This window comes from Eucyclogobius newberryi, unplaced genomic scaffold (assembly GCF_026437365.1).
Source record: "Eucyclogobius newberryi isolate DKJ021-1_F unplaced genomic scaffold, fEucNew1.0.hap1 SCAF_3, whole genome shotgun sequence".
NCBI classification, from domain to species: Eukaryota; Metazoa; Chordata; class Actinopteri; order Gobiiformes; family Gobiidae; genus Eucyclogobius; species Eucyclogobius newberryi.
In genome coordinates this window covers 40639614-40664165 of record NW_027315945.1, presented here as the reverse complement: position 1 = coordinate 40664165, position 24552 = coordinate 40639614, and the positions used below count along the sequence as shown (strand labels likewise).

At 48.2% G+C, this 24552-nt stretch overlaps 2 protein-coding genes across 2 annotated transcripts in view; one reads left to right on the top strand and one right to left on the bottom strand.

Moving 5' to 3' along the window:
- Positions 1-742: 742 nt before the first annotated feature.
- The window catches only part of LOC140374619 (uncharacterized), a 55278-nt gene continuing 31468 nt past the window's right edge, over positions 743-24552 (bottom strand). The window contains exons 5-10 of the mRNA XM_072461548.1: positions 17023-17176; positions 16319-16382; positions 15944-16264; positions 15323-15754; positions 1949-2155; positions 743-1417 (exon numbers count right to left, since the gene is read on the bottom strand). Of these exons, the coding sequence (XP_072317649.1) occupies positions 1029-1417; positions 1949-2155; positions 15323-15754; positions 15944-16264; positions 16319-16382; positions 17023-17176 (1567 nt within the window). The 3' untranslated portion in view covers positions 743-1028. The remainder of the gene's footprint in view (positions 1418-1948; positions 2156-15322; positions 15755-15943; positions 16265-16318; positions 16383-17022; positions 17177-24552) is intronic.
- Positions 4952-9861, top strand: LOC140373854 (uncharacterized). Its single transcript, XM_072460553.1, has 2 exons — positions 4952-5017; positions 6307-9861. The coding sequence occupies exon 2, from the start codon at positions 6315-6317 to the stop codon at positions 9024-9026; it is 2712 nt and encodes a 903-aa protein (XP_072316654.1). The 5' UTR covers positions 4952-5017; positions 6307-6314; the 3' UTR covers positions 9027-9861.

Sequence of the window (24552 nt, the reverse complement as noted above, 5' to 3'; positions counted from 1 at the left end):
AGGACCAGGAGCTGTGTTCATTGCAGTAAGTCAGACCTGTTCCCAGTGCATGTGGGACTCCTCAGGGCTGCGCTTTGTCACCGGTTCTGTTCATTTTTTAGAGAGAAGCGTCTGGGATGAGAATCAGCTCCAGATCCGAGGCCATGGTTCTCGACCGGAAAAAGGTGGCTTGTCCTCTCCAGGTGGGTGGGGAGTCCTTGCCCCAAGTGGAGGAGTTCAAGTATCTCGGGGTCTTGTTCACGAGTGAGGGATGGAGCATGAGATTGACAGTTGGATCGGTGCAGCAGCTGCAGTGACTGTTGTGGTGAAGAAGGAGCTGATCGCGGATACAAGCGGTCAAAATCAGTTTCCTCTGCTGGGTTGCTGGGCGCTCCCTTAGAGATAGGGGGAGGAGCTCGGCCACACGGGAGGAGCTCGGGATTGAGCCGCTGCTCATCCAGCTGAGGTGGCTCGGGCATCTGTTATGATGCCTCCTGGGCTCCTCCCTGGGGAGGTGTTTTCGGGCATAACCCACTGGGAAAGACCCTGGAGAAGCTGGAGGGACTATGTCTCTCGGCTGGCCTGGGAACGCCTCAGGATCCCCCTGGAGAAGTTGGAGGAAGTGTCTAGGGAGATGAAGTCTGGGAGTCACTGCTTAGACTGCTGCCCCCGCAACCCGGTTAAAGCGGAAGAAGATGGATGGATAACAAGAGAGTCTGTGGTGAGAAGAGAAGCTTTATTTGTCCCACAAACTGTGGTTTAGAACAAAAGGACAAAAAGCAAAAAAACAAACACTAAATACACAAAACTCTCCCAGCGTCATGAGCAGAGCAAACACAAGTGCTGCTGTGAATGGAACATAGACCCCAAGGCTCCTTTGTTCTCCCGAGTTTGCACTGATCAAAGGTTCTATTACAGGCTGAACAACTGTAAGGTTCTTCTGCTGCGTGAACACTAATGCAGCGTCCTGGTTCTCTCACTGAAGGAACAGCTGCAAGAGCCACAAACACTCAAAAACCAAAGAGTAACAATAGAACAAACAAAAGAACTCATGAACTTTCAGCAGTTTTAATTAAGGAATGGCTCAAGTTCTTGATTATTTTCTTGGTGTTCTGGTTCTTCTGGTCAGGTGTTGTGGAGGAACTGGTTCTGGTTCCTCTGGAGAACTCAGCTGAAGGTTCCTGTTCAGTGTCAGAACGTTCCGGTCTGTCTCTGTGACAGCGCATGTGGACGCCGAGAGTATCTGTACGGGCAAATTTTTTCTTACAGACTGAACAACTGTAAGGTTTCTCTCCAGTGTGAGTGTTTATGTGGTCGTTGAGATTATCTTTACGGGTAAATGTTTTCTTACAGACTGAACAGCTGTAAGGTTTCTCTCCAGTGTGAGTTTTCATGTGGATGTTGAGAGTATCTTTACGGGGAAATGTTTTCTTACAGACTGATCAGCTGTAAGGTCTATCTCCAGTGTGAGTGTTCATGTGGACGTTGAGATGACCTCTATGGGTATATGTTTTATTACAGTGTGAACAGCTGTAAGGTCTCTCTCCAGTGTGAGTGATCATGTGTTTGTTGAGATCAGCTTTTAGGGAAAATGTTTTCTTACAATGTGAACAACTGTAAGGTCCCTTTCCTGTGTGGATTCTGCTGTGTGTCTCTAGCTTCAGTTTAGTCTTAAATCTCTTCTGACAAACAGAACACTTGTGTTTCTTTACTCCTCCTCCACACTGCTCTCCCTGGGTCTCTCTGTGCTCTCGTTGTTCCTCTGAGTGGAAATGCTTTTCTCTTTTGTGGCTTTGCTTTCTGCTTGTTCGTCTCTGGAGCAGCGAAGAGCTGTTGGCGGTTTGACTGCGAGTCTTACAACGGGTCTTGGTATGTTCTTTTATATTAGAGCTTTTATCATGGACTGGACAACTGAAGGATTTATCTGCCAAATGGTCAGTTTTAGCATCACACAGTGAAAATACATTACAAATAATAATGTCTAAAGTCTCTGATCTCAGTTCCTCCACTTCCTCTTTAATCTGAGGAATCTCTGGGTTTTCCTGCTTCACACTGGGCTCCTCCTGAACTGTAAGACCAGGCTCCATCTTAACAGCTGCAAGACCAGGGTCCTCCTGAACACCTGCAGGACCGGGCTCCATCTTAAAACCTGCAGGACAGGGCTCCACCTGAACGCCTGCAGGAGAGAAACAAACCAGAAACCAGGTAAGAAACCCACTGAGATGGAGAGCTCTTTTACAGGGGCGACCTAGGGCAAAGGAAAGACTCGACAGAACACAAATCATAAAAACAATTCCACTAAGGCTGAGCATAATAATATGTCTGTTGCCGTAACCCGACCAACCCGGTATTAAACTTGCCAACTGAAAAGAAAAAAAAAATCAGCATTTTGTTGAAAAAACGTCAAAAATATTTAATTTTTCAATTATTTTGCCCACTCACCGACCGATCTTTCCTAAACCGCCGTGTCTAATATTTTTACCACGTTGTTAACCTTGTCTTTCATCCGACATACGTCTGTAATGAAACAGAACACGCATGAGGTTGATATATTGCTTTATACAAGTTAGTTTGCCTCTGACGGCGCCACTGTCCATAGGACATGTGTTTCTCTATCAGGGTGTGAAATTTGACTAACGCAATGCATTCTGGGATTGAAACACCCCCAGCAGCGTCATCAAAACAAACATGGCACATGGCGGCGGCCGTGTCCCCCGCATGTTTCCCCCGCTTGCCTTCGCTACCAAAATAAAGGATAGCGGCGTACAAAAGGTCGATTGAAATATCGTAAAATCGTGAGATTTAGTCTCTTGATCGGGTTGATCGAGACGTTTTCCGTCGTGGACTGCTGAAGCCTGACCCCTGGACTGTTGATGCCTCTGACCCCTGGACTGTTGATGCCACTGACCCCTGGACTGTTGATGCCTCTGACCCCTGGACTGTTGATGCCTCTGACCCCTGGACTGTTGATGCCTCTGACCCCTGGACTGATGAAGCATGACCCCTGGACTGTTGAAGCATGACTGTTGAAGCCTGACCCCTGGACTGTTGAAGCATGACCCCTGGACTGTTGAAGCATGACCCCTGGACTGTTGAAGCATGACCCCTGGACTGTTGAAGCCTGACCCCTGGACTATTGAAGCCTGACCCCTGGACTGTTGAAGCCTCTGACCCCTGGACTGTTGAAGCCTCTGACCCCTGGACTGTTGAAGCATGACCCCTGGACTGTTGAAGCATGACCCCTGGACTGTTGAAGCATGACCCCTGGACTGTTGAAGCATGACCCCTGGACTGTTGAAGCATGACCCCTGGACTGTTGAAGCCTGACCCCTGGACTATTGAAGCCTGACCCCTGGACTGTTGAAGCCTCTGACCCCTGGACTGTTGAAGCATGACCCCTGGACTGTTGAAGCATGACCCCTGGACTGTTGAAGCCTGACCCCTGGACTATTGAAGCCTGACCCCTGGACTGTTGAAGCCTCTGACCCCTGGACTGTTGAAGCCTCTGACCCCTGGACTGTTGAAGCCCCTGACCCCTGGACTGTTGAAGCCTCTGACCCCTGGACTGTTGAAGCCTCTGACCCCTGGACTGTTGAAGCCTCTGACCCCTGGACTGTTGAAGCCTCTGACCCCTGGACTGTTGAAGCCTCTGACCCCTGGACTGTTGAAGCCTTTGACCCCTGGACTGTTGAAGCCTCTGACCCCTGGACTGTTGAAGCCTCTGACCCCTGGACTGTTGAAGCCTAGTGGTCAATCCGAGTCCAAAAATGGCAAAATTTGGATCCTTTTTTTTGCCTTCAAAGTAAAAAAAATAAGAATTTGCCTACCGTCCGACCCACTTGAAAAATGTTGACTCGGGTTACAGCAAACATACAATTTATTTGGGGCAGCCTAATAATAAGATATTTATGAACAAATAAAAATTGAATTACATTTAAAACCACAGACCGTTTTTAAAGGATTCATTTACTTTGTGTTTTAAATGGTACTAAATCCCCTAAGGGATCAGCTCTGCCTCAAGTCTCTCAAGAAACAGAAAACCCCTAGTGGTGAGTAAAAGGCATTACCAATCGATCAACAAAAGGATTCAGGCTTTCTCGCCGATTACTGATGATATGATCAAAATAACCTCAAACTAAATGACAGAACTATTAGTGTAACATGACAAATAACGTTTTTAGAAAACTTTTAACCTTTAACTTTACGTTGATATTTTTTAGGCTTCTGTAAATTAATATTTATTGCAAACCTTTTAACTGTTTTAACGTATTTTTAAGCATGAGCTCACTTTATGAATCACATCACTGTATAAAGGCAAATAGAATTGTTTTAGTGCCATTCTAGCCTATCACAGACAGACCTGTCAGTGACCTTGACGTTTGACACAGATTCTCTCTCTGTTGCTGCCTTTTGGACACGTCATGTGTTACATTTGATCTTTGTTCATTTACTTCAGTCTCTGAAAGTTGTAAAAGTCTGTTTTATAGCTGTATTTTATGTGACTTTACGTTATATTTGAGTCACTAGGTTTAGATTGAAAGAAGCTGTTTTTCTTACCACTGGATGACACTGGAATTGTATCGTGGAGTCTTTTTCAGATTCTAAAACAAATATCCGTGCTTTTAGCTCATGAATTTCTTGTTGATATTTCCGACAGCGTTCACAAGAGTCTGTTTCACTTCTTCTCCCGGACATGTCGCTGGCTCCTCAGATGTGTCCTTAAAACTGTAACAATGTTCTTCAAATCCTTGCGTTACTTAAATAGGTCAAAACCAACAATGTTTGGAAGACAAAAACGGATTAAACAGCAAAATAAATGAGGAAAGCAGCGATATCCAGCTGGAGCAAGCGCTTCAGAAACAGGAAGTAAAAGAATGTTTACTTCCTGGGTCAAAAATTACCGAGGCATACGTCATCACATGCGTCCAATCAGCTCCCGAGCCTCCCTCACAAGCCCCGCCTCCTGCATAAACCGCCATCTTGGAATTCCAAACGCGGCGCGGCAGCGACACACGGACCAAAACAATCTGGAAATACGGTACTTTTTCAACTTTTAATGCTTTGTACGAATCAAGCGCAGGCTCCAGACGAACGTGACAGACGGTAACCACGGGCAACTCCACGTTTTATACCATTTAATCCACAAAAAGACGCTCAAACTAATGCTAAAGGAAACGCCACGGTAAGCTAGCGCCGGAGTTAGCATTAGCTTCCCTTAGCATTGGATGTGCTGCGTGTCCAGCGCGTGACCATGAGCAGCAATGCAAAGTTCTCTGGAGGATTAAAGGAGCTACAAGAGCCTCCTGCAGTCCCGACCAGAGCAGGTGGAGTTCTTGTGGTAGAGTCCGGGCTTGAAGTGAGACTTTAGGCTGCCTTGAGCTCAGTCCGGCTCAGTTTCTAGCTCACTATACAATCTGGCCTGTACAATAACAGGACCAATAATAATATAATACATCATGTTCACATCAAAAGATAAATACAAACTAGCTTAAAGTTTCAACATCAAGTGTTAAATATTGTAAATGATCAAACAGCTCATCATGTTCAATCATGTACTTAAAACAGTTTATTGAGTGCGAGAGTGTTTTGGGGAGAACACATTTTTCTGGTTTATACGGGTTGTGAACATAAATTATAATACAATCTCTATAACGATAACATATAATGCACAAATATACATTAGTGCCGTCATAACTAATGCTGTTAGCACTTAGCTCGAGGCGCTTAGCGTTTACAAATACAAACGAGGTAAATATATGGCCTTAACTACACTATTTAATAATAATAAGACAGAAGAAGTAGAAAGAAAAAGATGGGGATGTAACAGGGGGTAGAAGAGTAGACAATGGGGTAGAGGAGGCTAGGGGTAGGGGAGGTCATAGGCTTGGGTGAAGAGGTATGTTTTTAGGCAGGATTTAAATGTTGAGAGTGGGGGACAGGTTGGGGGAGGAAGTTCCAGAGTCGGGGTGCTGTTCAGGAGAATGCTCTGTCAGCGAGTGAGTGAGTGAGAGCGAGTGAGTGAGAGGGAGCGAGTGAGTGATAGTGAGTGAGTGAGTGATAGTGAGTGAGTGAGTGATAGTGAGTGCGAGTGAGTGAGAGGGAGCGAGTGAGTGATAGTGAGTGAGTGAGTGATAGTGAGTGATAGTGAGTGAGTGAGTGATAGTGAGTGATAGTGAGTGAGTGAGTGATAGTGAGTGAGTGCGAGTGAGAGCGAAAGAGAGTTGTGTTGATTTGTGTTCTGTCGAGTCTTTCCTTTGCCCCAGGTCGCCCCTGTAAAATAGCTCTCCGTCTCAGTGGGTTTCTTACCTGGTTGTTTCTCTCCTGCAGGTGTTCAGATGGAGCCCGGTCCTGCAGGTGTTCAGATGGAACCCGGTCCTGCAGGTGTTCAGGAGGAGCCCGGTCCTGCAGCTGATCAGGAGGAGCCTGGTCCTTCGGCTGATCAGAAGGAGCCTGGTTCTACAGGTGTTAAGGAGGAGCCCGGTCCTGCAGGTATTCAGGAGGAGCCCGGTCCTGCAGGTATTCAGGAGGAGCCCGGTTCTGCAGGTGTTAAGGAGGAGCCCGGTCTTGCAGCTGTTCAGGAGGATTCCAGTCCTGCAGGTGTTCAGGAGGAGCCCAGAGTGAAGCAGGAAAACCCAGAGACTCCTCAGATTAAAGAGGAAGCAGAGGAACTGAGATTAGAGACTCCAGACATTAATATTAGTAATGTATTTTCACTGTGTGATGCTAAAACTGAGGAACAACGAGAGCTCAGAGAGACACAGGGAGAGCAGTGTGGAGGAGGAGGAGACATCAGCTTAGGCCCACAGTTACACTCAGACACTGAGGAAGACACTGACAACTCTTCTTACACCGACAGTGATAAAGACTGGGAACCTCCAGCCAGAAGTACAACTGCACACAACTCGGGTCTATTCAGCAAATACAAGTGTGGAGCAGAGAGCAGAGCCACTGTCACAGAGGGACACGTGTCAGGGACCGAAGGAGGAGCAAGAGGAGGAGGAGCAGGAGGAGGAAATGAACACAAGTGTTCTGTTTGTCAGAAGAGATTTAAGACTAAACTGAAGCTAGAGACACACGGCAGAATCCACACAGGGGGAAAAACTTACAGCTGTCCATTCTGTAATAAAACAGTTGCCCGTAAAGGCCATCTCAACGACCACATGATTATTCACACTGGAGAGAGACCTTACAGCTGCGCAGTCTGTAAGAAAACATTTGCCCGTAAAGGCCATCTCAATGGCCACATGATCACTCACACTGAAGATAGACCTTACAGCTGTTCAGTCTGTGAGAAAACATTTGCCCTCAAAAATACTCACAACATCCACATGAACACTCACACTGGAGAGAGACCTTACAGCTGCTCAGTATGTAAGAAAACATTTGCCCGTAAAGGTACTCTCAGCGTCCATATGACCACCCACACTGGAAAGAGACCCTACAGCTGTTCAGTCTGTAAGAAAACATTTGCCCACTTAAGTACTCTGAGCATTCACATGAGCACTCACACTGGAGAGAGACCGTACAGCTGCTCTGTATGTAAGGAAACATTTCTCCTTAAAGGTCATCTCAACATCCACATGACCACTCACACTGGAGAGAGACCTTACAGCTGCTCAGTGTGTAAGAAAACATTTGCCCACTTTAGTACTCTGCGTATCCACAAGAACACTCACACTTTAGAGAGACCGTACAGCTGTTCAGTCTGTAAGAAAACATTTTCCCGTAAAGATACTCTCAAAATCCACATGAACACTCACACTGGAGAGAAACCTTTCAGCTGTCCAGTCTGTGAGAAAACATTTGCCCGTACAGGTCATCTCAACGAGCACATGACCACTCACACTGGAGAGAGACCCTACAGCTGTTCAGTCTGTGAGAAAACGTTTGCCCATAAAAGTCATATTAAAAGACACATGACGACTCACACTGGAGAGAGACCGTACAGCTGCTCAGTGTGTAAGAAAACATTTGCCCACAAAAGCACTCACAACGTCCACATGGCCACTCACACTGGAGAGAGACCGTACAGCTGCTCAATCTGTAAGAAAACATTTGTTCAAAAAGGTAATCTTAGCGACCACCTGAACATTCATGCTGGAAAGAGACCTTACAGTTGCTCAGTCTGTAAAAAAACGTTTCCCCGTAAAGGTACTCTCAGCCTCCACATGACCTGTCACACTGGCGAGAGGCCGTACAGCTGTTCAGTCTGTGAGAAAACATTTGCCCTCAAAAGTCATCTCAAAAGACACATGACTGCTCACACTAGCAAGAGATCGTACAGTTGCTCAGTTTGTGAGAAAACATTTGCCCTTAAAAGTCATCTCAATGTCCACATGACCATTCACGCTGAAGTGACATCGAAAACATTAATCCAAAAAGGTAATCTCAGCGACCAAATGACCACTCACTCTGGAGAGAGACCTTACTGCTGTACAGTCTGTGAGAAAACATTTGCCCAAAAAGGTACTCTCAAAAGACACATGACCACTCACTCTGGAGACAAACCTTACAGCTGCTCAATTTGTAAGAAAACATTTGCTCAAAAAATATCTCTCAGCGTCCACAAGAACACTCACACTGGAGAGAGGCCTTTCAGCTGTACAGTCTGTAAGAAAACATTTGCCCAAAGAAGTGCTCTCAGCAGACATATGAACACTCACACTGGCGAGAGACCTTTCAGCTGTTCAGTCTGTAAGAAAACATTTGTCCGCCCAGGTCATCTCAACGACCATATGATCTGTCACACTGGAGAGAGGCCCTACAGTTGTTCAGTCTGTGAGAAAGCATTTGCCCATAAAAGTCATCTCAACAGACACATGACCACTCACTCTGGAGAGAGACCCTACAGCTGTTCAATCTGTAAGAAAACATTTACCGATAAACGTACTCTCAGCAAACACAAGGGCCGTCACAGAGACAGATTAGAACGTTCTGACACTGAACAGGAACCTTCAGCTGAGTTCTCCAGAGGAACCGGAACCAGTTCCTCCACAACACCTGACCAGAAGAACCTTGAACACCAAGAAAACAATCAAGAACTTTAGCCATTCCTTAATCAATTCTGCTGAAAGTTTGTGAATTATTTAGTTTGTTCTTTTGTTTCTTGGGTTTTGTTGGCTCTTTCAGCTGTTCCTTTAGTGAGAGAACCAGGACGAGCGCTGCATTACAGTGTTCACGTTCATGCAGCAGAAAAACCTTACAGTTGTTCAGTTAGAACATTTGATCAGTGCAAATTCAACTTCAATGCGAAGCTCTCACTTCTGAGAAAAGAAACCTATGCAAGGATTAAAAAAAAAAAATTCCAACCTGCTTGAATTTTTTTTCAATGTTACCGGAAACGCACTATTTTATTTGGCTTAAGTCCAGTGATCCGGAGCTTCTTGGGGACAGGGACAGGGACGATGATGGACGATTTGAAGCTGGGACATGGCATGACTCCAGGAGGTGTTAAAATGTCAGTGAAGACAGGGGTCAGCTCGCCTGCACAGTGTCTTAAGGTGGCCGGAGTGACACCGTCTGGTCCAGCAGCTTTTCAAGGGTTGTATTTCTGAAATAGTCTGTTTACTTCCTCTTCCTGAACAGAGGGGGGGGGAGGGGGGGTGATGGTAAAATGTCATGTCATTCTATCTCTGCTGTTATTGTGTGCAGAGAATATGAGAATATGGGTTCCTGATAAAGATGGTCCGGCGCCTTCTGTATCGTGAAGTCATGTGTCAGGACATGGATTGAATCTTTGCATCCGTGATGGTTGTTCTGTCTCTTTTGGAGCTGATTTGATTGTGATGATGTGTGTACGTGTCAGTTTGTGTCACTGCCTTTAAAAGGAATTGTATTGTCATTGTTGTGGAGGACGAGGGACAGAGACCTTTGTCAGGGACAGTGATTATTTACTGTGCACGAGTCAATAAAGAAAGACAAACTCTGTTATATTTCATTATTTCTTGGTCATTATTTGCAGAAATTCCACAACAATTTGGGGTCAACAAACATGGATTGTTCGAATACATCCTCGATTTAAACAGACGTTTCATATTGTTATTAAAATGGTAAAAGAAGATTTAAATGATTGAATTATGCTTTATGACATAACTTCAGTCAAACACAGGATGCTGCTGGAAGACATGAGACTTGAGCTGGAAAGAGAGAGAAAGATATCAGCACGACCTTTAGTTTAATCACTGTGTTCTGTGGATCGTGCCATGTTGTTATTGTTTTTTAGCTGGGGGAACGCTAATGCTAATAATGACATAGCCACAGATAAGGCACTTCCTGTCTCTAACATAGTAACAGACAAGACACTTCCTGTCCCCGACATAGTAACAGACAAGGCACTTCCTGTCCCCTACATAGTCACAGACAGGGCACTTCCTGTCCCCGACATAGTAACAGACAGGGCACTTCCTGTCCCCGACATAGTCACAGACAGGGCAATTCCTGTCCCCGACATAGCCACAGATAAGGCACTTCCTGTCCCCGACATAGTCACAGACAGGGCACTTCCTGTTCCGACATAGTCACAGACAGGGCACTTCCTGTCCCGACATAGTCACAGACAGGGCACTTCCTGTCCCCGACATAGTCACAGACAAGGCACTTCCTGTCCCTGATATAGTCACAGACAAGGCACTTCCTGTCCCCGACATAGTTACAGACAAGACTCTTCCTGTCCCCGACATAGTCACAGACAGGGCACTTCCTGTCCCCGACATAGTCAGAGACAGGGCACTTCCTGTCCCCGACAAAGTCACAGACAAGGCACTTCCTGTCCCCGACATAGTCACAGACAGGGCATTTCCTGTCCCCGACATAGTCACAGACAAGGCACTTCCTGTCCCCGACATAGTCACAGACAGGGCACTTCCTGTCCCCGACATAGTCACAGACAAAGCACTTCCTGTCCCCGACATAGTCACACCTTTGAACATATTTGCTGAATGTTCAAACAACATTGGGGCAGGGTTATTATAAGCTCGTTTTCAGGGTTTGACAGGTGATTGACAGGAGCACATGATCCAGAGAGTGGATCTATGTGAACAACGGAACAAGAATTACAATGTGCAACTCCAGGAGAAGAGTAGTTGTTTTTGTGTTTGTGTTGTTCTTTATCTTCACATGAACAGAGGTGAAACAATATGAAGTCAAAGAAACCAAGAATCTGGTCCATGAGGCGAGTTAGTGTTTGCCTCAATTTACACTGAGCTTCTATTTGGATTTAAAATCAGATGAAGCATTTACCAGAAGCACGTCAGTGCATGTCATCTACCAGAAGTTCATTCAAGAAACTAAGCAAACATGTTTGGGCCATTTCAGAAAAGAAAGCCCTGTCTGCCAGGTGTTAAGATGGAGCCCAGTCCTGCAGGTGTAAGATGGAGCCCGGTCCTGAAGGTGTTCAGGAGGAGCCTGGTCTTGCAGGTGATCAGGAGGAGCCTTATTCTGCAGGTTTAAAGGTGGAGCCCAGTCTTGCAGGTGTTAAGTTGGAGCCCGGTCCTGCAGGTGTCCAGGACGAGCCTGGTTCTGAAGGTGTTCAGGAGGAGCCTGGTCTTGCAGGTGTTCAGGAGGAGCCTTGTCCTGCAGGTATTCAGGTGAATTTCGGTCCTGCAGGTTTAAAGGTGGAGCCCGGTCCTACAGGTGTTAAGGAGCAGCCCGGTCTTGCAGGTGTTAAGTTGGGGCCCGGTCTTGCAGGTGTTAAGGTAGAGCCAAGTCCTGCAGGTGTTCAGGAGGAGCCTGGTTCTGAAGGTGTTCAGGAGAAGCCTGATCTTGCAGGTGTTAAGCAAATACAAGTGTGGAGCAGAGAGCAGATCCACTGTCACAGAGGGACACTTGTCAGGGACTGAAGGAGGAGCAGGAGGAGGAGAAAAGAAACACAAGTGTTCTGTTTGTCAGGAGAGGTTTAAGACTAAACTGAAGGTAGAGTCACACGGCAGAATCCACACAGGAGAGAGACCTTACAGCTGATCAGTCAGTAAGAAAACATTTGTCCGTAAAGGTCCTCTCAACAGACACATGCACCATCACAGAGACGGAGCAGAACGTTCTGACACTGAACAGGAACCTTCAGCTGAGTTCTCCAGAGGAACCAGAACCAGTTCCTCCACAACACCTGACCAGAAGAACCTTGAACACCAAGAAAACAATCAAGAACTTTAGCCATTCCTTAATTAATTCTGCTGAAAGTTCATGAGTTCTTTTGTTTGTTCTTTTGTTTCTTGGGTTTTGAGTGTTGGTGGCTCTTGCAGCTGTTCCTTCAGTGAGAGAACCAGGGCGATCGCTACATTACAGTGTTCATGTTCATGCAGCAGAAGAACCTTACAGTTGTTCAGTCTGTAATAGAACATTTAATCAGTGCAAACTCAACTTCAATGCGAAGCTCTCACTTCTGAGAAAAGAAAACTGTGCATGACATGGCATGACTTAAAAATGGCAGTGAAGACAGGGGTGAGGCAGTAGTCTGGGTGCGGGTGAGGCGGGTGAGGCAGTGGTCTGGGTGCGGGTGAGGCGGGTGAGGCAGTGGTCTGGGTGAGGCGGGTGAGGCAGTGGTCTGGGTGCGGGTGAGGCGGGTGAGGCAGTGGTATTGGTGAGGCGGGTGAGGCAGTGGTCTGGGTGCGGGTGAGGCGGGTGAGGCAGTGGTCTGGGTGAGGCGGGTGAGGCAGTGGTCTGGGTGCGGGTGAGGCGGGTGAGGCAGTGGTATTGGTGAGGCGGGTGAGGCAGTGGTCTGGGTGCGGGTGAGGCGGGTGAGGCAGTGGTCTGGGTGAGGCGGGTGAGGCAGTGGTCTGGGTGAGGCGGGTGAGGCAGTGGGATCTCAGAGGGAGATAGTGGTTTGTAAGATACATTTGGTCTATTTCAGGTTTCTCTCATTTGTTTTCTCTTTTTGCATTTGAGTAAAATCTATTTTTCTTAAAAGAGACTAAATGCAATTTGTTGAGGCATTAAAATATTTTGCTATTTAATTCATGTTTAGAGTTCTTCCCACTGAAAACCCATATTTCTCTGACAAAGAGACAGACATTCTAAGCTTCTTGCCCAATATATTTGACGTTATGACTTTACTGGTGTCTCTGGGATTTACACATCACTCTTGGATTGATTTTTGTTTTTCCATTTTACGAGCGCACGTTTCTAGCCAGTCCACACGTCTGTGTTGTGCTAACGTACCTTCCACTCTCTAGTTTAGGCGACACAACTCGCAGAACTCATTGCCCCAGGCAAAACTCTACTAAAGCAAACTTTTAAATCTGCTTTTAGTCAGTGGGTGAGTGAGCTCTCCTGGTCTTTGCAGTGGCCTCTTGCTCACTGAGCGACCTCGAGTCACAACAGACTAAACCCTCCTCAGACATCAGGCTCCATGTGCAGCACCGACACAAACTCTGGATTTGCTCTGGATTGTTTCCAATTGCAATGAATGTTTCTTTGTTTTGTTTCCTTTTAATTAAAACCATGGAGCTAAGGATAGCCCCGCCCCTTTTTTCTTTTTACATTTTTGTCCCGAGAGAAATTACAAAAACCCTAATTATAAACAGAATTGAAAAAGACAACACAACCCAAATGTGTTAGTTTTGAATCCTAGCGCCGGTGTTGTCGTCCCAGGCCCTGTGAGGCTGTCCAAACGAGGCTGTCCAAACGAGGCCGTCCAAACGAGGCCGTCCAAACGAGGCCGTCCAAACGAGGCCGTCCAAACGAGGCCGTCCAAACGAGGCCGTCCAAACGAAGCTGTCCAAATGAGGCTGTCCAAAGGCTGCGTCACACGGCCCTTGGACGACCGGACGAAGGATCCACGTTCGTTGACGCCAAATTGTTGTAGAATTTCTGCAAATAATGACCAAGAAACAATGAAATATAACAGTTTGTCTTTCTTTATTGACTCGTGCACAGTAAATAATCACTGTCCCTGACAAAGGTCTCTGTCCCTCGTCCTCCAGAACAATGACAATACAATTCCTTTTAAAGGCAGTGACACAAACTGACACGTACACACATCATCACAATCAAATCAGCTCCAAAAGAGACAGAACAACCATCACGGATGCAAAGATTCAATCCATGTCCTGACACATGACTTCACGATACAGAAGGCGCCGGACCATCTTTATCAGGAACCCATATTCTCATATTCTCTGCACACAATAACAGCAGAGATAGAATGACATGACATTTTACCATCATCGTCCCCAAGAAGCCCCGGATCACTGGACTTCATGACTACAGACCTGTGGCACTGGCATTTGGGCCCCTGGTCCTTCCCCCCCTCAAGTCCTTCACCTCCCCCCTGCTGGACCCCTACTGGACCCCCTGCAGTTCGCCTACAGAGCTCCACAGGGCTGTGTACTTTATCCCCTGCTCTTCTCCCTGTAAACAAACTGCTGCACCTCCAGCAACGACTCCGTAAAACTGATCAAGTTTGCGGACGACACCCCCTCATCACCATGACAACACCACCCTCATTGCCATGACAACACCACCCTCATTGGGCTCATCTTACGGGGATGAGTCTGTCAACAGGAGGTGGAGCGGCTGGTGCAGCGGTAACAACCTGGAGTTCAACGCCCAGAAGACACAGCCTCCCCCTCACCATCTCAGACTCCCCCATCTCCACTGTGGACTCCCTCCACCTCCTCTGCTCCTCCATCACCAGGACCTCAAGTGGGAGGAGCCACCATCAGCTCCTCATCAAGAAGAACCAGCAGAGGATGTACTTCCTGCAGCAGCTGAGGAAAGACAAGCTGATGATGGAGCAGTTCTACACCAGCATCACTGAGTCCATCCTCACCTCCTCCATCACCTCCTCCACCACCTCCTCCATCACCTCCTCCATCAACTCCTCCATCACCTCCTCCATCACCGTGTGGTACGCTGGAGCCACAGCCAGGGACAAACAGAGACTACAGCGCCCTCTGCTGAGAAGGTGATCGGCTGCAGACTTCTATCTCTGCAGGAGGCCACTCCCCTCAGGCAGGAGGCCACTCCCCTCAGGCAGGAGGCCACTCCCCTCAGGCAGGAGGCCGCTCCCCTCAGGCAGGAGGCCACTCCCCTCAGGCAGGAGGCCACTCCCCTAAATAGTTTATTGTTATGACTTCTTCATTGTTTTGTGTTGCATCGAATCACCAAAGACAAGTTCAATTCAATTTATTTTTGTAACGCCCAAAATCACAACAACGGTTGCCACTGAGGGTCATGTTTGTGACTTTTGTTCTTCTGGTCAGGTGTTGTGGAGGAACTGGTTCTGGTTCTTCTGGTCAGGTGTTGTGGAGGAACTGGTTCTGGTTCCTCTGGTCAGGTGTTGTGGAGGAACTGGTTCTGGTTCCTCTGGAGAACTCAGCTGAAGGTTCTTGTTCAGTGTCAGAACGTTCTGCTTCGTCTCTGTGACGGCGCGTGTGGATGTTTAGAGTACCTTTACGGGCAAATGTTTTCTTACAGACTGAACAGCTGTAAGGTTTCTCTCCAGTGTGAGTGTTCATGTGTCTGTTGAGATTACCTCTAAGGGCAAACGTTTTCTTACAAACTGAGCAACTGAAAGGTCTTTCTCCAGTATGAATGGTCATGTGGTCGTTGAGAATACCTTTACGAGCAAATATGTTATTACAAACTGAACAGCTGTAAGGTTTCTCTCCAGTGTGAGTCGTCATATGGTCGTTGCGAGTACTTTTTCGGGCAAATGTTTTCTTACATACTGAACAGCTGTAAGGTCTCTCTCCTGTATGAGTGGTCATATGTTTGTTCAGATTACCTCTATCGGCAAACGTTTTCTTACAAACTGAACAGCTGTGAGGTTTTGCACCTGTGTGGATTCTGCTGTGTGATTCTAGCTTCAGTTTAGTCTTAAACCTCTTCTGACAAACAGAACACTTGTGTTTCTTCTCTCCTGCTCCTCCTTCAGTCCCTGACACGTGTCCCTCTGTGACAGTGGCTCTGCTCTCTGCTCCACACTTGTATTTGCTGAATAGACCTGAGTTGTGTGCAGTTGTACTTGTGTCTTTTATCTGGACTTGGTTGCCGTGGTCTCCATCAGCCTCTGTCTCCATCTGTACAGTTGAACTTCTGGCCGGAGGTTCCCAGTCTTCATCACTGTCAGTGTCAGAAGAGTTCTCAGTGTCTTCCTCAGTGTCTGAGTGTAACTGTGGGTCTAAGCTGAAGGGTTTGTCCGCTGAATGGTCAGTTTTAGCATCACACAGTGAAAATACATCACTAATAATAATGTCTGGAGTCTCTAATCTCAGTTCTTCTGCTTCCTCTTTAATCTGAGGAGTCTCTGGGTTTTCCTGTTTCACTCTGGGCTCCTCTTGAACACCTGCAGGACCGGGCTCCATCTTAACAACTGCAGGACCGGGCTCCTCCTGAACACCTGCAGGAGAGAAACAACCAGGTAAGAAACCCACTGAGATGGAGAGCTCTTTTACAGGGTCGACCTGGGGCAAAGGAAAGACTCGACAGAACACAAATCATAAAAACAGTTCCACTAATAATAAGATATTTAAGAACAAATAAAAACAGAATTACATTTAAAACCACAGACCGTTTTTAAAGGATTCATTTATTTTGTTTTTTAAATCGTACAAAATCTGTGTCTGATGGATCAGGGTTCCAAGCTGCTGGAGCAGCTTAAGAGAACGCTCTCTTTCCCCAGTCAGTGGTCACATGGGACAGGCTGTACGTATGAGGTGAGCAGCCCATAATGACCCTCGCTCTGCACCAGGCACACGAGCACGAGGGCCACAACTACATATGACTTTAGAAACTAAAAACATCCAGTGTGTGACCCTCCTGCACCCAAAGGTCACCCAGCCCTGGCACAGAGGTCAAAGAGGGCACAGAGGGCACAGGGGACACAGAGGGCACAGAGAACACAGAGGTCTCTCTCTCTCTCTCCCCCTCTCTCACTCTCTCTCTACGTTGTTGCGTCGTGCGTCAGTCGGTCATGTGACGTGCGCTGCCAATCGGCTGCATATAAACAGGAAGTTAGTTGCAGCTAATGACATGCCGGTGGGGGATTGGGGCTGTTGCTACAGGGTTAAAAGGTCACGGATCATTTGAACTAAAGGCATTTACTGTTCCAATCTCAGGAGCCGACGACCGAGCCCAGATCGTCTTGGGCTGCAACGACTCTAGCAGCGGTGAAAGGCGCCGGCGCCGGTCTGGATGCGCATTCATCGGACTTTGGGACTTGTGGACTTTGGGACTTGTGGACTTTGGGACTTGTGGACTTTGTGGAACCATTTCACTGGTAATTTGCAGTTTTGGACTAATACAGTGAGGAACCTCGTCATCTTTGTATTTCACATAATTTCATCGGAAATATTCCAGTTTAAATGCACCATTCAGGAAGTCAGTTGATGTCTTGTCGCCATCTCATTCTCATCTCCTCATCTCATTCTCCGACACCAGAACTCCGTCAAACGAGAACTCCGCCACCAGAACTCCACCTGCTCTGGTCGGACCTGTAGGAGGCTCTTGTAGCTTTACTTTTGGAGTTTAATAAAGGCATATTCAGGCCAGCTTACAGCCTCCACTAGTTGTGCCTGACCCTGTGTGAACCTGCACAGTCACAAAACCCCAAGTCTCTTGACGGTGAAAAAAGGCACAAATGTCCAGAGGGAATTGTAACCATTATATTTGATAGAGTTTGGATGCAAAGCAAGCAGAAGTCCCCCTATGTACTTGACCCAACGCATATGATCCATCTATCACAGACGCTGCACTGACATCAAATGTGACTGACCGTGAGACACAAGTCTCCCCAGAGACATTAAGTTATTCACAGATTCTGAAAGTGTAAATTCAAAGCTATAAAATGATGTCTCACTCATGTAGATCTGATCATATTTGAGTAAGTTGTGCTCATTTGAATGTAAACAACTCTGAATTCCTCTTACTGAGAAAACTGCCTCTAAAGAGACTCACCTGAGAGAGCCCAGAGTCACAGGGGGCGGGGCTCATTTGCATCTCAATGAGATAAGCCCTCCCCCTGTCACACTGACAGCACCTCCCCCTGTCACACTGACAGCACCTCCCCCTGTCACCTCCCCCTGTCACACTGACAGCACCTCCCCCTGTCACACTGACAGCACCTCCCCCTGTCACACTGACAGCACCTCCCCCTGTCACCTCCCCCTGTCACACTGACAGCACCTCCCCCTGTCGCACTGACAGCACCTCCCCCTGTCGCACTGACAGCACCTCCCCCTGTCGCACTGACAGCACCTCCCCCTGTCGCACTGACAGCACCTCCCCCTGTCGCACTGACAGCACCTTCCCCTGTCGCACTGACAGCACCTTCCCCTGTCACACTGACAGCACCTCCCCCTGTCACACTGACAGCACCTTCCCCTGTCACACTGACAGCACCTCCCCCTGTCACACTGACAGCACCTTCCCCTGTCACACTGACACCACCTCCCCCTGTCACACTGACAGCACCTTCCCCTGTCACACTGACACCACCTCCCCCTGTCACACTGACAGCACCTCCCCCTGTCACACTGACAGCACCTCCCCCTGTCACACTGACAGCACCTCCCCCTGTCGCACTGACAGCACCTCCCCCTGTCGCACTGACAGCACCTTCCCCTGTCGCACTGACAGCACCTTCCCCTGTCACACTGACAGCACCTCCCCCTGTCACACTGACAGCACCTCCCCCTGTCACACTGACAGCACCTCCCCCTGTCGCACTGACAGCACCTCCCCCTGTCGCACTGACAGCACCTTCCCCTGTCGCACTGACAGCACCTTCCCCTGTCACACTGACAGCACCTCCCCCTGTCACACTGACAGCACCTCCCCCTGTCACACTGACAGCACCTTCCCCTGTCACACTGACAGCACCTCCCCCTGTCACACTGACAGCACCTCCCCCTGTCACACTGACAGCACCTCCCCCTGTCACACTGACAGCACCTCCCCCTGTCACACTGACAGCACCTCCCCCTGTCACACTGACAGCACCTCCCCCTGTCACACTGACAGCACCTCCCCCTGTCACACTGACAGCACCTCCCCCTGTCACACTGACAGCACCTCCCCCTGTCACACTAAGAAGACTCAAGAGGAGTGTTGTTGATGTGAACTGGACTTGAATCAGAAGTTACTATATTAAAATGGAAATACTTTTATTACAAAAGGCCCTGAAGAGCATCAAAGAATCAGAATCAGAATAAGGGTTTATTGCCATTTGTCGACAAACAGAATTCACAGGTGATTCAGTGCAACACAAACTACAAACCATTGAACACTGAGCACTAAACAGCATGTTATATACATAATAGAATATAAAAGGTATAAAGTTATGTAGTGCAATAGGAAGTGGTGATATGTACATCATAAAAATGTATTAATCCAAGAGTCCAATTACATCAGAGATCACATCCACATCCTCTTCTGCACATTCTTCTGCACATTCTTCTGCACATTCTTCTGCACATTCTTCTGCACATTCTTCTGTGCTGTGACTCTGGGCATGTGATGTCTTTCGCTTCGTCAGCACAGAAAAGCCTGATGTTTTCATGCAGACGGATCCGTCTGTCCACGTTGGCATAACAGCCCCGGCTGCAGAGGGTTTGAGGGAAAGTGCATCTGTAGAAGACAGAGTGAGAGAGGGAAGGGATTAGATTAAGACATGTGACATTTGATTAAGACATTTATGTTGATTCATACAGTAAGTGTCTATAATTGCTATTCTGCATTTGCACTTTATTGTAAATTTGATGAAGTGAAGTAAATGATGTGTGATGAATAACCTGCTGTGCAAAGTGGAAGCTGCAATGCAATGGACTTCTGCATAGTTATGATAAACTCCAGCTGTGAGCGCTTCTTCCTCACCCGTGGTCTCGCTCCGTTGTCCTCATAGTGTGATTATATCAGTCACGATGTCCTTGCCAATTCTGACAAGGGAAACAAAGAAGGGTTAGGGTCAGAGAACCCCGTATTTAATATGCAGACGACCCTAAATTTATTATGCAGAAGCCGAGGAAAAAAGAAAAACACGGCCGGCGCTAGCTTGGAATTTAGCGAGCTAAACCGGCTAACACGGGCTAACCGTAAAAAAACACGATACAGCCATTACCATCCACATACCATCCCAAAACAGCTAGTTTCAAGAGAGTCTGTGATGCTAACTATTCAGCAAGTAGTCACATTAAATTCAAGCCCCTATTTATTATGCAGAGTGCGCTGAAGCAGCATGTTAGCTTAGCATAGCTCCGTCTGCTCCGGTGCCCGAGGCAAAAGTGACGAAAATCACAAAAACTAACACCAAACCACCATAAAACACAGCGTTAAAGCAATACTTTAAAGTAAAAGTACCTCCGTTCCGTTGCAATGCAGTCCAGGGCTGAAGTAAGTAGCCATCTGCTTGGCAGCTGATTGGTCGAAAAAGAACAACATTGCACTGTTGAAAAAAAGGTAACGCCCGCCGGCGCGGAGCACGAAAACTAACCATTTTCAACAGCTTAATGTGTACTTTTAAGGTAACGAATCTTTAACCTTAACCCTAAGCCTGGTGAATGACATTTAACCCTAACCCTGGTGAATGACCTTTAACCTTTAATGTGCAGTACTATGATGGGTTGGATTCATCCAGTGTCATTTGTTTTCAAAGTAAACATTCCTTCCATAGGTTTCAGAGATGGACCGCTGCCATGGCAACGTCATAAACTAACTGTTTAATGGAAGGTGGAACTCACAGTGATCAGACAGAAAGTAGTCCCAGACTGTGGCGTAGGAATCGCTCAGCTCAGGTCATCGGGACAAGTAGCGGTCAAAGCCTTTAGAAGAGAACGTGTGACTCCACTAGCTGGACATGTCGACATGAGGAGGACATGTCCACACGAGGAGGACATGTGCACACGAGGAGGACATGTCCACATGAGGAGGACATGTGCACACGAGGAGGACATGTGCACACGAGGAGGACATGTCCACATGAGGAGGACATGTCCACATGAGGAGGACATGTCCACATGAGGAGGACATGTGCACACGAGGAGGACATGTGCACACGAGGAGGACATGTGCACACGAGGAGGACATGTGCACACGAGGAGGACATGTGCACACGAGGAGGACATGTCGACATGAGGAGGACATGTGCACACGAGGAGGACATGTGCACACGAGGAGGACATGTGCACACGAGGAGGACATGTCGACATGAGGAGGACATGTCGACATGAGGAGGACATGTCGACATGAGGAGGACATGTCGACATGAGGAGGACATGTGCACATGAGGAGGACATGTGCACATGAGGAGGACATGTCGACATGAGGAGGACATGTGCACATGAGGAGGACATGACCACATGAGGAGGACATGTCGACATGAGGAGGACATGTGCAAATGAGGAGGACATGTGCACATGAGGAGGACTTGTCCACATGAGGAGGACATGTGCACATGAGGAAGACTTGTCCACATGAGGAGGACATGTGCACATGAGGAGGACATGTGCACATGAGGAGGACATGTGCACATGAGGAGGACATGTGCACATGAGGAGGACATGTCCACATGAGGAGGACATGTGCACATGAGGAGGACATGTGCACATGAGGAGGACATGTCCACATGAGGAGGACATGTCCACATGAGGAGGACATGTCCACGGACATGTCCACATGAGGAGGACATGTCCACATGAGGAGGACATGTGCACATGAGGAGGACATGTCGACATGAGGACATGTGCACATGAGGAGGACATGTCCACATGAGGAGGACATGTCCACGGACATGTCCACATGAGGAGGACATGTCCACATGAGGAGGACATGTCCACGGACATGTCCACATGAGGAGGACATGTCCACATGAGGAGGACATGTCCACATGAGGAGGACATGTGCACATGAGGAGGACATGTGCACATGAGGAGGACATGTGCACATGAGGAGGACATGTGCACATGAGGAGGACATGTCGACATGAGGACATGTGCACATGAGGAGGACATGTCGACATGAGGACATGTGCACATGAGGAGGACATGTGCACACGAGGAGGACATGTCCACATGAGGAGGACATGTGCACACGAGGAGGACATGTGCACACGAGGAGGACATGTCCACATGAGGAGGACATGTCCACATGAGGAGGACATGTCCACATGAGGAGGACATGTGCACACGAGGAGGACATGTGCACACGAGGAGGACATGTGCACACGAGGAGGACATGTGCACACGAGGAGGACATGTGCACACGAGGAGGACATGTCGACATGAGGAGGACATGTGCACACGAGGAGGACATGTGCACACGAGGAGGACATGTGCACACGAGGAGGAGGACATGTCGACATGAGGAGGACATGTCGACATGAGGAGGACATGTGCACATGAGGAGGACATGTGCACATGAGGAGGACATGTGCACATGAGGAGGACATGTCGACATGAGGAGGACATGTGCACATGAGGAGGACATGACCACATGAGGAGGACATGTCGACATGAGGAGGACATGTGCAAATGAGGAGGACATGTGCACATGAGGAGGACTTGTCCACATGAGGAGGACATGTGCACATGAGGAAGACTTGTCCACATGAGGAGGACATGTGCACATGAGGAGGACATGTGCACATGAGGAGGACATGTGCACATGAGGAGGACATGTCCACATGAGGAGGACATGTGCACATGAGGAGGACATGTGCACATGAGGAGGACATGTCCACATGAGGACATGTCCACATGAGGAGGACATGTCCACGGACATGTCCACATGAGGAGGACATGTCCACATGAGGAGGACATGTCCACATGAGGAGGACATGTCCACGGACATGTCCACATGAGGAGGACATGTCCACATGAGGAGGACATGTCCACATGAGGAGGACATGTGCACATGAGGAGGACATGTCGACATGAGGACATGTGCACATGAGGAGGACATGTCCACATGAGGAGGACATGTCCACGGACATGTCCACATGAGGAGGACATGTCCACATGAGGAGGACATGTCCACGGACATGTCCACATGAGGAGGACATGTCCACATGAGGAGGACATGTCCACATGAGGAGGACATGTCCACATGAGGAGGACATGTGCACATGAGGAGGACATGTGCACATGAGGAGGACATGTGCACATGAGGAGGACATGTCGACATGAGGACATGTGCACATGAGGAGGACATGTCGACATGAGGACATGTGCACATGAGGAGGACATGTGCACATGAGGAGGACATGTCGACATGAGGAGGACATGTGCACATGAGGAGGACATGACCACATGAGGAGGACATGTCGACATGAGGAGGACATGTGCAAATGAGGAGGACATGTGCACATGAGGAGGACATGTGCACATGAGGAGGACATGTGCACATGAGGAAGACATGTCCACATGAGGAGGACATGTCCACATGAGGAGGACATGTGCACATGAGGAGGACATGTGCACATGAGGAGGACATGTGCACATGAGGAGGACATGTCCACATGAGGAGGACATGTCCACATGAGGAGGACATGTCCACATGAGGAGGACATGTCCACATGAGGAGGACATGTGCACATGAGGAGGACATGTCCACATGAGGAGGACATGTGCACATGAGGAGGACATGTGCACATGAGGAGGACATGTCCACATGAGGAGGACATGTGCACATGAGGAGGACATGTGCACATGAGGAGGACATGTCCACATGAGGAGGACATGTCCACATGAGGAGGACATGTGCACATGAGGAGGACATGTGCACATGAGGAGGACATGTCCACATGAGGAGGACAAGTGCACATGAGGAGGACATGTCGACATGAGGAGGACATGTCGACATGAGGAGGACATGTGCACATGAGGAGGACATGTCGACATGAGGACATGTGCACATGAGGAGGACATGTGCACATGAGGAGGACATGTCCACATGAGGAGGACATGTGCACATGAGGAGGACATGTGCACATGAGGAGGACATGTCCACATGAGGAGGACATGAGGAGGACATGTCGACATGAGGAGGACATGAGGAGGACATGTCGACATGAGGAGGACATGTCGACATGAGGAGGACATGTGCACATGAGGAGGACATGTGCACATGAGGAGGACTTGTCCACATGAGGAGGACATGTGCACATGAGGAGGACATGTCCACATGAGGAGGACATGTCCACATGAGGAGGACATGTCCACGGACATGTCCACATGAGGAGGACATGTCCACATGAGGAGGACATGTGCACATGAGGAGGACATGTCGACATGAGGAGGACATGTGCACATGAGGAGGACATGTGCACATGAGGAGGACATGTGCACATGAGGAGGACTTGTCCACATGAGGAGGACATGTCCACATGAGGAGGACATGTGCACATGTGCACATGAGGAGGACTTGTCCACATGAGGAGGACATGTGCACATGAGGAGGACATGTCCACATGAGGAGGACATGTGCACATGAGGAGGACATGTCCACATGAGGAGGACATGTCCACACGAGGAGGACATGTCCACACGAGGAGGACATGTCCACATGAGGACATGTCCACACGAGGAGGACATGTCCACACGAGGAGGACATGTGCACATGAGGAGGACATGTGCACATGAG